The 14,228-nt window shown below is 40.1% G+C and overlaps 1 protein-coding gene across 1 annotated transcript in view; it reads right to left on the reverse strand.

The window, feature by feature from the left end:
- Window positions 1-5,532: 5,532 nt before the first annotated feature.
- Window positions 5,533-14,228, reverse strand: part of TNKS (tankyrase) — a 176,695-nt gene continuing 167,999 nt past the window's right edge. The window contains exon 27 of the mRNA XM_004277152.4: window positions 5,533-11,539. Coding sequence (XP_004277200.1) covers window positions 11,453-11,539 — 87 coding nt within the window. The 3' untranslated portion in view covers window positions 5,533-11,452. The remainder of the gene's footprint in view (window positions 11,540-14,228) is intronic.

A 14,228-nucleotide genomic window follows, 5' to 3' on the forward strand; every position in this document is an offset into this window, starting at 1 on the left:
AATGTAACCCCATTTAAAATATAACCCATGGGCTTCCCTGGTGGCGCAGTGGTTGAGAGTCCGCCTGCCGATGCAGGGGACACGGGTTCGTGCCCCGGTCCGGGAAGATCCCACATGCCGCGGAGCGGCTGGGCCCGTGAGCCATGGCCGCTGAGCCTGCGCGTCCGGAGCCTGTGCTCCGCAACGGGAGAGGCCACGGCTGTGAGAGGCCCACGTACCGCAAAAAAAAAAAAAAAAAATTCAAACACAATCTAAATATTAGAAAGCAAAAAATCTTCTGAAATCCTGTATCTCTGTTACAATCACCCTAAACGTTCCATGACCATCTTTCTATATATATGTGGGTGCATGTATATATATATAGATACATACATACATATATACATACACATGCTTTCTATACTTCTTTGTGGCTTGCAGGTGATGTTTCTTTCTTTGTTCTATGTTCTAGACAGAAAGACATAAAAAAATATATATATGCACACAGACCCACACAGAGTTATTTCTTTCAAAAATGTCAGCCATATTGTTAAAGAATACTTTCTTTTTACTTAGCTCCCTCCCTCCCTCCACCAGATTCTGCAGACAACCACTGTTAACGATCACGTGTCCTTCCTTATCTTTCCACGCTCGTAGAGTTGTATACAATATAATGTATTGTATTATATGGTATAAAGCACATATACCAGGTATCTACATGATAACTACATATAGGGATTTTATTTGGTATTGTTTGCTTTATAAAAACAAGATCCTACGATACACAATTTTCTGCATCTTGCTTCCCTCAATGTATTGTGGAAATCCCCTCACGTCAAATGATAAATGATTTGACTCACTCCTAATTTCTTTATGTAGCTAATTTATTCACACAGATCAGACGTTTTAAAAATATAGACGTGTATATGATAAAACGCCTCCTTCTCAACTATCTCTCAACACCCAGGTTACCCGTGTTTACCAGTGTTACCAGATTTTGACATACTCACCCAGAAGATATTCTGGGAGAATCATTTATGAGTAAGCACATGAAGGTATAGTGTGTTTATATTTATGTAACTTCTCCCCCACCCACTGCTTTTTTACCCAAACACTCACCACCACTTTGTTATAAAAATTCCTGAGTTTTGTCAATCTGAGAGGTAACTTGTGTTAACTTCTTATTATTTTAACTTACATTTTTTTTATTATGAGATTGCACAATTTCTACATATTCAAGAACTATGTGTATTTTTTCTAGCAACCGTGTGTTCATAACTTTTACCTGATCTGTTTTATCTTACAGATTTTCAGGAACTCTTTCTCTATGAAAGAGATTAGCCCCCGTGTCTATAGTCTGAATTGCAAATATTTCCCCCAGTTTGTCGTTTGTCTTTTGACTATTGCTTATAATAGTTTAAAACATATATATCTTTTTGAGTCCCTGCTTTCAATTCTTTTTGTAAACACTCTCCTGTCTTATTTTAAAGAATATTTAGATAGAGAACACAGCTGCTCACCTTGTAGCTTGGTCCCCAGTGCCAAGCAAGGGAACATCAGTTCTATTTCAATGTCATACACTGAGTGAGTGCCTGGGAGAAGATTTGTCTGGCTAACTGTTCTCTTTTCCTCACGCTTCTCCAGGGTCTGAACTTTGGAGCACTGGTCTACAAAACCGGGTTCTGAGCTCAAAGTGGAGGAAACATAGAGAATATTTGCTTTTTCCCTCTGTCCTCCCCAGTTATATATTTATTTATTCTTTCTTTATTTATTTTTGGCTGCGTTGGGTCTTCGTTGCAGTGCGCGGGCTTCTCATTTGTGGTGGCTTCCCTTGTTGCGGAGCACAGGCTCTAGGCGCGCGGGCTTCAGTAGTTGTGGCACGTGGGCTCAGTAGTTGTGGCTCACAGGCTTAGTTGCTCCGTGGCCTATGGGATCTTCCCGGACCAGGGCTCGAACCTGTGTCCCCTGCATTGGCAGGCGGATTCTTAACCACTGCGCCACCAGGAAAGTCCCTCGCCCCAGTTTTAAACTAATTAAAAATACCAGGTTTCTTTAATATATGTTTACACTATTCACCTCCTTGAAGTCAAAGGAGGAATTAGGTCAAAATTAATTAACTATTTTTCTTTATTTAATATTTATTTCTTCATGTGCATCTCTATGTCTCCTCTCTCAACGAAAAGAGAAAGTATGTATGTATACACTTTGACTGTACATGTTTCTATCCTTCTCTCTCTTTATAAAATGGACTTAAATTTTTTAGAGCAGTTTTGGTTTCACAGTGGAATTGAGCAGAAAGTTCAGAGACTTCTCATACACGCCTGCCCCACACGTGCACAGCCTCCCACTTAACCAGTATCCTCCACCAGAGTGGTCCATTTGTTAGCACTGATGGATCTACGCTGACACGTCACAATCACTCAAAGCCCACAGTTTACATTAGGGTTCACTCTTGGTGTTGTACATTCTGTTGGTTTTGATAACTGTCTAATGACGTGTATTCACTATTACAGTATCACCAAGGTATTTTCACTGCTCCGAAAACCCTCTGCGCTCACCTACTCATCTCTCTCCCTTCCAAACCCCTGGCAACCACTTTTCTAATTGTCTCCATAGTTTTGCCTCTTCCAGAATGTCATACAGTTGGAATCATACAGACTGTAGCCTTTTCAGATTGGCTTCTTTCACTTAACTTTCAAGTTTCCTTCATGTCTTTTCATGGCTTGATAGCTCATTTCTTTTTAGCGATGAATAAATATGCCACTGCCTGGATATGCCACAGTTTATTCATCCATTCACCTACTGGAGGGCATTTGGTTGCTTTCAAGTTTTGGCAATTGTGAATTAAGCTGCCATAAACATCTGTGTGCAGGTTTCGGTATGGATATAAGTTTTCCACACCTTTGAGTAAATATCAAAGAGCACTTTCGCTGAAGCTTATGGTAAGAGTATGTTTAGTTTTGTAAGAAACGGCCTAACTGTCTTCGAAAGTGACTGTACCATCTTGTGTGCCCACCAGCAATGAATGAGCGTTCCTGTTGCTCTACAACCTCCCCAGCAATTGGTGTCATCAGTGTTGCAAATTTTGGCCATTCTGATAGGTGTGTAATGGTATGTCATTTTTAAAATTTGCATTTACCTAATGCCACAAGTTAAGCATCTTTTCATATGCTTATTTGTCATCTGTTTATCTTTTTTGGCGAGGTGTCTGTTCAGGTCTTTGGCCTATTTTTTACTCAGGTTATTTTCTTAATATTGAGTTTTACAAGTTCTTTGTATAGTTTGGATAGTAATGCTTTATCTTTTGCAAATATTTTCTCCCAGTCTGTGGCTTATCTTCTCATTTTCTACCCAGTATGTTTTGCAGAACAGTTTTTAATTTTAATAAAAATTTAGCTTATCAGTTTCCTTCTGTCATAGATCATGCCTTTAGTGTTATATTTTAAGAAGTCATTGTGGTCTGGGGGTCCCAGTTCTGATGTAAGGAGCTTGGAAGGTGCTACTCCTAACAACACGTCAAAACCCAGGCTGAAAAACCCACTTTTCTAGGATACGTAGGAGTGGTAAGGACACAGGGGAAACTGCTGTCCCCAGGATTGGAGAATTTGACAGGCGAATACAGAGAATAACAATTTACTGGAGCAGAGACTCATGAGCAGAAACTTCTCTGGGAACCAGTACCGGAAGGAAAACAAGAACTGTAATTGATGAATTGCTGGAGGCTGAATGTGGACAACTCTAAGTTCAAAACTCCAGGGGGACACAGTCATCAGGGTCCACTACAATTGTGTGAGATTTATTTCCAGGAGCTCAAATAGTAAATATTGGAGAAAAATCTCCTTGTGCTTTGGGCAGTGGGAGAGAGAAAGGAACCATTTTGAAATACACCAGAGCATTCTGTTTTTAGCGAGAACTAGTTAACCACAGCCTAAATCAGCAGCTGCTCATTGTGTGTCTTGGAGGTCCAGGTCTACTCTCTAGTACCTGGGTTCCAGTCCAGCAGAAAACACTATTAACTTCTTATAGCAACTCTCTGAACTAGTAGTAGGAGGAGACTCATTTTGAAGATGGGGAGACTGAGGCACCTTGGGAGCTTCCCAAGGTCACATGGTGTGTAAGTGGCAGAGCCAGGCCATGAACTTAGGCAGTCTGAGGGCAGAGGTGGTGTCTCATCCTACACGGTCTTTCAGCAAACTTGGTGCACTAACAGACTACCTGGTCGCCTAAGCCTCTCATTGTTAAACTTGTTTTCTCCTAGGACCCCAAGAGCACTTGATTTGTGTTATCTTGTGTATCTTCCAAATATTCCTATTAAATAACTATTTGGCAGAAAGTATTCCTACTTGGTAGATAGAAAAGTAGAGAACCAGAGTCCCCGTAGAATTTCCTGGGAGCTGTGAAGCACTTTAGTGGCCCACGGCAGCCATGGCTTCTTGACAACTCCAGCCTCTTCATATGGCTGCAGATTTGCATCCATGGCACGGTTATCTTTTTTTTTTTAAACCATTAAAAAAAAAAGTGAAATATAGCTAATTCACAATGTTGTGTTAGTTTCAGGTATACAGCAAAGTGATTCAGATATATATTCTTTTTCAGATTCTTTTCCATTCTAGGTTATTACAAGATATTGAATATAGCTCCCTGTGCTACACAGTAGGTCCTTGTTTATCTATTTTATATATAGTAGCGTGTATCTGTTAGTCCCAAACACCTAATTTATCTTATGCTTTGTATCACGTACTCCTGATTTGTGAGCAGAATTATGAAAGTGGAGATGAACAGACTTACTTTTCTAATCAGTCCTTGGCTACGTAAAGTATGCCAAGAATCGTACTAACAAAATGAACATGTCACCTACACATTATCTTACATAAAGACGTTTTACTAGCCCTATAGGGCAGGTGGGGATTGGTCAAATGAAGTCACACACCACCCCCTTCCACTTCTGCTCGTTCTAGGTCCAGGTCTTCGGAGTAGATGCCAAGCAGCACATCTGGCAGCCAGGTCCCAACAATGGGAACAGATGACCTCTTATTATTCCCAATATAATGCCAGGTCCTCCTTCAGCTTGGAGGCCTGCTGTAACTGTCTTATGATTATAAAGTAATAGGAAAGTGAACCGTGCCCAGTGATAAAGGTTTACAAGTGTTGTTAATAGGGTGTGCTGCCTCTAACCTGAGGCCCAGCAACCAAGGCAGTATCATCACAGGCAGGTAGTCCGCTCCCTGCCCCCTCCCCCAGTATGATAGGAGGAGGGGGGCAGGGATATGAGTTTGCTGCCCCTCAAGCTGCCCTGGGAGTCGGTGTGATTCGTTGCGGAGATGTTTCTAAAAGGCAGCTGTGCTTCTCCTGCTAGCGCTGTATTTCAGTGACTCCCATGTGGGCTCAGAGGTGAGGTTAAGGCCCTTCACACAGGTCTCACTAGGAAGATGAGAGGGAGCTGTTATCCGTATTTTCCGACAGTTTTAGGTCAGTTGCGTTAAGGTTGGTCAGGTTGAAAGGAACAAACAGGCAAATGAAAACGCTTCAGAGCTAACTGCTACCCACATACAGTAAACTTTAAAAATGGTTTTATTGAATATTAAACAATTACAAGTACTGTAAGTTAGACATTTAGCCAAAGCACAATTACTGGTTAAATATAATCATAAAGATGCCTTAAATAGAAACCCACCATGCAGGCAGGTTGAATTCCTTGATGCCCTCTTTTGGAAAGTAGAGGGTGGGGGGAAAAGGTGCCATTCCACGTGAAAGATGGTGAAATCTAGAAGAATGTACGTGCTGAAAGCGATTTTCCACAACCAAATCGCTAGGGTTGCCAGATTCAGTAAAACCAAACAAAGCAAAGCCAAAACCCCTAGGATGTTAAGTTTCCATTTCAGATAAATAATATTTTTTTTACAGTAAATATATGCCAAATAATGCATGAACCATACTTAAGAGACACAATTATTTGTTTGAAATTCAAATTTAACTGGGTGTCTTGTATTTTATCTGGCAATTCTACAAAAAGACAAATGCAAAAAGGAAAGGAAAGGGGCTTGGAACCCCCGGCCACTGGTGGGTCACACAGAGACTACAAATGAAAACAACACCAATGATGAACCAAAGAGTCACTACATTGGTTACGTACACAGACCAACATCACAATGAGAAAATACAGTTACTACTCCAAATGCTGTTGCCAGGAAACACTCTAGATTTCCTCAAAGCTGGTTTTGTAATGTGTTTGAGACACCTTGTTGATAAAAGTACCTTTTTAGTTTGTAGGTATCAGACAAATACTACTACCACATAGACAGGGTGAGCTTGACACAGTGAAAGCAGAGGCAGGTGTTCTATGCACATGAAGAGTTTAAATATTCTGTGTAATGAATACAATGGTTATATAGTCAAGGTCATCTTCTAGGTCTAGGCTATTAGCCTTAAAGATTTTGGTTCTTTTCTAATTTTTACTGTTGCGTCCTCTAGCTTTTCATCCTGAACCTTGGGAGGGGCCTGGGAGTGTGGGAGAGACACCCCCCCCACCAGGGTTTAACTACATTTCTCTGCAAATGCTAGGAATCAACAAGGGGCTTCAAGGGCTGCCTGCAAAAAAGGGCAGACAGACGAAAAATAACCGAACACTCTGCATACTAGAGCATGAGAAATCTGTTTGAAAAGATGGGTGGTGGGCTGCGTGTGGAGATGTGAAAGTGTAAATCGCAAAAGAAAACACGAAAGAATGAAGAGTCAAAATGCAATCATCTCTACTGTGTGAACGTTATTTCAAAGGAGGCACAACCCTCTGGCAGATGTTTAAAACTGGTCACATCGTGAGCACGTTTGGTCTTAGTATATAAAATCTTTAGTTTCCTACTGCTTTTCACTTATCACCGTGGTTTATATTTTAAAATGATTAAAAATCAGCTTGTGCAACACCCAAACTCTACCTGGTGTCACTTTATGAGTTGTTGCTAATCCCCACATGCACAAAACTTAATGGCTTTCAAAACCTTTCTAGCATTTCTCTGAACCAGAAGATTTGGTAGCTGAGGAAGTTCAGATGTAGACAAATTGGGATGGATCAATTCTCTCAGCTCCTTTGCACGTAAAGGAGGCTTACTTATGAAACAGACTCTCATTAAGTACGCTTACCAGGTGTGAGATACACGGAGATACGCCCAACTCGGCGACACCTTTCACACACTGAGAAATGCAATTACAACTCTGTATTTATTAGGATATAAAAGGTTAAAAAGTTTCTGCCATAGTTAAGGCTTTCTTAAGAAGAAAGAGTGTCTATTAATTTCAGAACTCACAAAGTATCTGAAGAAGCCTCCACTTTTTAGGGTGGTTTTTTTTTTTTTTTAAATGCATTTCCTTTTCATGTGCTAGACGTGTCCAGCCAAAGCGCAAATATTATCTTCACAATCACTGTCTTTTCATTTCTCTGTCACTGATTTGACAACAAAGAAGTTTAGCTTCAGTCTTTAAGTAAATTTCTGACACATGAAACCCTATCTTTATGTCAGTTTTGAGTGTTGCCTGAATGACTAAAATCTATAGCTCTATGCAAGATAACTGCCCAACAGAAAACACAGAAAAAAGGCTGTTTATCACAGATTATCATACAAATGGGATCTGGACACACTGGGGGAAAGGTGCTTAAAAATACATACCATCTCTGTTTGAAAGCAATTACAGAAATCCAGAAGGTGCACACGTTTTAAAAGGGAGGGCAAGCTGGGATGAAGTGAGAGAGTAGCATGGACATATATACACTACCAAATGTAAAATAGATAGCTAGTGGGAAGCAGCCACATAGCACAGGGAGATCAGCTCGGTGCTGTGTGACCACCTAGAGGGGTGGGATAGAGAGGATGGGAGGGAGACGCAAGAGGGAGGGGATATGGGGATATATGTATATGTATAGCTGATTCACTTTGTTATAAAGCAGCAACTAATACAACATTGTAAAGCAATTATACTCCAATAAACATGTTAAAAAAAAAAAAGGGAGGGTAAGCAGTGGCCAATAACCTTTGTGCAGGTGGGAGACTTACTGAAATAGAGAAAAACATAGACAACTCATTGTATTCTAATGCTGTCTTCCAGCATACACCAAAAGTTTATTTTTTTGTACAAAGGCTATAATAATAGAATATTCATCTATATTACTTTATTTGCCATATTCAGGCATTTCTCTGCATATATCAATGCACTTCGCTATTTTGAGAGCAAAGGGAAATTACTGTAGCCACTAACATCAAGTTCAAACGAGCACAAGGGTGCCATTTCACAAAAACATCCTAATACTGTTTATTCTACTTATGTTACCGAAAAGCTAGAGATTCCAAATTCCAAGAAGGAAAAGGTAAGGAAGAATCCTGGTTGTACTGCTATTATTTTGCATAGAATTAAAACTCTGGGTTCCATGCTGTCATTTGTTGACAAAGTGGCAGAATCTTCTGAGCAGAGCACATGAGGCTTAATACCCAGTTCTAGTTGCGAAGTGGATACAGAGGTACGGTCGCCATATGCAAGACTCAAGATGGAGAAAGGAGGAAAATGAGAGGGGTCAAAGGTAATTGCTGGAGCTAATTATAATTCCAGACTAGCAATCTGGGGAAAAGGGAAGGAGGCCAAGTACAAGGAGAAAGTGTCCAGTCCAGAGCACTTAACTGATGCCAATAGCTAGCAAACTGGGCCATCAGGTCTAGAAGCCCTTTGATGTCAGACCTGTGGTGGAACCGGTGGAGGCGTCTGGATTCTCTCTTCTATATGGTTTGGGAAACAGAGGGGCCACTCAGGGGAGGCCACACTGGAAGTCCTCACTTGCTAGTGTTTCTATACAGTGTGTATACAAGAAATTAAGTGCATTTTAGCCTAACTTAAAGCCATGCTTTTGAGTTCCAAAGGGTTTTTCACACTGCTATGGGTGGAAATTCCAAACGCAATCAACTTTTGCTAACTTGAATGCACTCATGATGACCTTTGGTTTTCAAGTTTTGAAAAAATGTATTTGGCTCCTGTGAGACATCAATGAACTCATTCTCTTCAGCAGATGAATAATATGTACACATTCTTTCAAGAACTACTATATACTTGAATCATTACGAGACAAGAAGTACAGCAAATGTCCTCCTTAGACACAGTACCTTTACTTGGCACACAGAACATCAGAAACGTAACATTGGCGGTTTAAATACTGAACCACAGTTTACCTTCTCAAGTGTAAGGCTGAAGTTTAAAACTGGCACATCCGTTAATCTAGTTAGTATGATGGAAATAACATATAACCACAGTTGGGTAGTGGCTTATCTTTTTAATGAAGCTATAAAGCTTTTGGGATCTATACCATATTAACCCTTTTATTTAACTAAAAATCACAGCTGTGTTTACCATTTTAAACTATATCTAATTGGGGAGGCAAGTAATATACACTTTCACAGCTACTGAAAACTACACAGATGCCAATTCCTTCAACCCACTGTTACACACAGCAAAAAAGAAGGAAGGGAGGAAAAAAGCCCTCAATGGATATCAAACTTGAGAGCTTCATGTGGAATTCTAGTGCTATTAAACAAGTAGCCAAGACACAAACACCCAGCTTGGGTCACTAAAACTTCAATAGAAGCAACAACTGAGGCTAATTCTTGATTTAATTTTGAGGACCCATGCAAGATTCAGCTATAAAACTCAAAACTAGTTCCCGATGTCTAGTTCTAGCATTGGACTCAAGCCAAAAGGAAAGCAAAATGTATATTTTAAGAGCCTATTCTAGAATCTTTGCATGTAACCATTTTATTTTTCCTCAGGAGATTAAATGAGGTCACAGCTTAATCAGCCTGTATTAAAGAACAAACAAGCAAGTTAGTTTTCAGGACTTTAAGTTGAAATGGCAAGTTTGCGTCACACAGTTTTTCCTTTTTTCCATCACATTTATATTACTTTTGCTTCGAAGCTGAGTAGACGCATAGCATGTCAAAGTAAGTAAGTTAATGCACTTAATTCAATATTCAGTTAAGGTGAAAAGGGCAAGCGTGAGAACTGTAATGGATAATTTTTTACAAGTAACAATGTGCACTTGACAAATGTTGAGAAAAAAAGCAAAACAAAGTAGTGATTTCAGGAAGAAACAGTACGGTTATATCTCCACTTTCATTTAAAAAATAACTGAAAGAGCTTTGGTTTCCATTTTTGTTCTCCTTGTCTACTAAGAAGTTTGAGAAAATGGTTCAAAAATTTAGTGCAGGGACCTACACAAACTATCGGAAGCACCTCACTCAAAATAAACCCCAAATCTGGAGTAAACAAAAAAGTTCTTGCATCTGTGCCTATCTAGTGACTACACAGGATTTGAATCCCAGCTTTCTAAACTAGAGAAACAATAAAGTAATTGTTTTGAGACTCTAATGCAGCACAATAATTCCACTGAATTTGGAAATAAGGCAGCTAATTTTGGGGGCGACAATTCTGGTGGTGCGGGTTAAGTGGAGAGAAGTCGTGTTTTCTGTGAGGAGCCCTCGTTGTCCTTTTCTGTGGTCCTATTATCGCACCACAGGCCCCTCATGTGTCGTAATGCTGCTTCTCCTGGATTCACGGGCCTCCCTGGCGGTCTCCCCTCTGAACGTCACAACAGCATCACTCAAGCCTCTCGCTGGCTGGGCTCTTCCTGGTCCTCCAGCACCGTCCTGAACACGTCGGAGGAAGGCCTGAGTTGGAGAGTGTGAGTGGCTCTCATTGGCTTCGACTGCTCTGAACTTGGGAGCTCCTAAATCAGGTTGATGTTTGTGCCTTTCCCTTGTAAGACTGGCCAATCAATAGAAGGAAACTGAAACGTGGTGTTTTTCCTTTCCATCTCAGTTTACGTTGATAAGAAGTACAGATACAAAATAAATCAGTGGAAAAAAAAAAAAAGTGGAAACTAAGCCTTGCTCAGCCAGAAGCTTGGGTTACATCACTAGTGATTTTAGTCAGTGTGACTTTGTGCAAAATATCCTCAAGAAGGCTCGGCTCATTTTCAAAGTAACAACAACAACGATAGCAACAAAAAGTGAATGACGAATGTTCAGAAAAAATGAAAAATGAACCTGTCATATGTGTATATTTACTATATACACATGCCATATATAGCAAAGCAAATGTAGTGTGTGAACTGTGAACATTTGGGAAAGTACTGGTTATGTTTTCTTTTTTTCCAAGTCTAGATTGAAGCAATCCTGTCTTAGCAATGGATAACTACAATGAAAATGAGCCTGAGATATGTTAAAAGGCCGCCCCTGTAAACATTTCCTCAAAGGGAACAGTAGCAGTTGAGTATGTATCAGTTACTCATACTATATTCATCACTATCGCAATGCTTTATAAAAGACCAACAGCTTATTTCTAGGCTGTCAGGGATTTATAGAATATTGATTTTGTTGAAAACAATCCACTGTCATCCAGTCCCAGGTTTAAATCCAATCTGGCCTTTACCAGTGGACATTCACTAGGTCTTCTGCTCTGCAGCTGCCGTGGTCTGTGAAGGAGCTTCCGGCTTCATGATCTGGTAGGTGATGAGATACTCTGGGTATGCCTGGAAAGGACAGGAAGCAAAACACGTCACCCTCTGGGCAGCTAAAATACTAAAGCCCGACAACGTGGAAGCCTCAGAGTCTGTTGATCATAACCCGTACTCTATGTACACCCAAGAGCCTACGAAGGTCAGCTAATGCACAGGTGCCTGGACAGTTAGGAGGTCCGCCTCCATATCTGTATATACACCTGTGTAAATCCTATAATCCTAGGATTGTTATAATGTTATTTCTACTTTTGGATACTGTAAAATGGTTACACTATATTTATCCCTCACTAGACAGCCACATGCCATAAACAGGAAAACTCAGGCAAGAAAAAAATCTCTTTCTCACAGCACCTAGCATAGTGCCGTCACATAGCATGTTTCAGGAAAAGTCTGTTACATGACAGAATAATTCACTGAACTCATTTCAAATTAATCATAGATGATGATGTAACCCACTGAGTGAGGAGGAAGAAAGGCAACGTGTGCTGAGTCACCAGTAACTCAGAGGCAACAGTTTGGAGGTGATTTTTACAAGTTGACTAGTTAAAGGCAATTTTTACAGGAAAGAAAATGACTCTGATGAAGAGTCTCCACCCCCTGTACTCCCTCCTCTTCTGTGTCTTCTTTCTTGTAGTAAAACCGAAGGCTCGGTGCTTACAGTGGGAAGAGCACTTCTTGGTGGGAAGAGGAAGCCTGACCAGAAAGTGGTTACAAACCAGAAATCCCTACAAAGGCAGGTGGAAGGGGGGCAGGGTGAAGCCATGTACACTACCTAGGAACCCGTCACCCCTAACTCTAACATAATGATAAGACTCGACTCAATATTTCAGAGTGGTCTGTGGGTGAAAAATAGTACTCTTTGGTGAGGTAAGTGTTTTGGGGCCCCCAAATAATTTGCTGAATGCTGACCTAGAGAGTAAGATAATGGAAAGAATGAAGAATTAAGAAAACTGGACTGTTTATTAGTTAAAATGCAGAAATGAACATGTGATAGATTTATTGAATTATTTCTTTATAATTTTACACCTCTGCAGAAACTGTTATATGTCAGGTGCCTCCGCTTTCCTCATTTATAAATGGGAACAGTAACGACACCAAGATTTTTGTGAAGATTAAACACAAAGATCCTAGAATAGGTTTGGCATAGTAAAAATCTAGTTTGTGTTAGTTATTACTATTAACATTATTATTCTCATTCATCAAAGACTAGTTCTTCTTGAAGAGGTCTCAGTAAGGATTAAAAAAACAAAAACTGTACGTATGTTTTGAAAAGTTATAACTGTTTCTATTCATGTAAGGAACCATTATCACTCATAATATTCTTTTCCAAAATTCCAGTCTGTTTTGGTTTGACTTAAAAACAGCAACGGTTTCCATCTTTAGTACACGTAGTTGGAATAACTAAAACAGCAACGGTTTCCATCTTTAGTACACGTAGTTGGAATAACTAAGACTGACAATCTTCATTACTCCTGACTTTCCAATCCGGAGCACAATAACTAAATAGTTTGTAGTTTTATTTTATTATAATGTGAACACTGCTTAATTGTTGGAATGGTTTTAAACGGTATTTTAGTTTTTAGTTACAAGGTAGGTTAGCTATCTATTGCTAATTCTAGAGTTGGGTATAAAGAATCTAGGAAGGCTCAAAAACTGGTGGAAAAATGGAAAAAACTGGTTAATCAACCAGATAGTTTAATGGTCAAGAAAATTATCTATTCATCACCAATACACATATATTGAGCATCTAGTGCATACAAAGCACTCTGGGGTAAGATATGGACCCTGCTGTCAAGAAGTTTCCCATTTGTTTGGGAAGATAAGCCAGACAGAAAAAGAAGAATTTAAAACTAACCCCAGTGAGCATGTGCTAAGTGTCAAAAATGAGTGTGGGGCTTCCCTGGCGGCACAGTGGTTGAGAGTCCACCTGCCGATGCAGGGGACACGGGTTCGGGACATGGGTTCGTGCCCCGGTCTGGGAAGATCCCACATGTCGCGGAGCAGCTGGGCCCGTGAGCCATGGCCGCTGAGCCTGGGCGTCCGGAGCCTGTGCTCCGCAACGGGAGAGGCCACAACAGTGAGAGGCCTGCGTACCACAAAAAAAAAAAAAAAAAAATGAGTGTGAAGCTCACTCCTACTTCCTTTTGTCCCAATGAAATTTAATATCTATGATACTTTGTATGATACATCCTTTTGCTTGCAGAAAAGTTGCTTAAGCAAAGGGATTGGTAATGCAAGCATGTGAATTTTGGTAGTACACTATCTTAGGAGATTCCTAACACATGTAAATTTTAGGCAGATTCTAAGATGCTAATGGTATGAATGACTTACAGGTCCTTATCTCTTGGTTCCTACTGATTAGGCTACTGAATTGCTTCTGTGTACAGACTGAGATAGGAATTAATCACATCAAAGTCCAGGTGTGATTTAAGGCAAGGGAATTACTAAACTGCAGGACTAGAAGGGCCCAGGATAGACCAACAAACATGATTTCCTGTCAAGTCTTACTTTAAACCCATGCTGGTTATAAAAGCATAGAGCATATTTTTAAAGTACCTACAAGAAAAGATTCAACAGCCACTTTTAGTAACTGAATTTCAGAAAATTCTTCTTAACCCAAATCCTCAATGCTACAACTTAAACTCAAATGCTTTCAGTTAATTCTCCACAGAGGTGAAGAAACATGCTCCCTTGAATGATT

Source organism: Orcinus orca, chromosome 21 (genome assembly GCF_937001465.1).
Source record: "Orcinus orca chromosome 21, mOrcOrc1.1, whole genome shotgun sequence".
NCBI lineage: Eukaryota > Metazoa > Chordata > Mammalia > Artiodactyla > Delphinidae > Orcinus > Orcinus orca.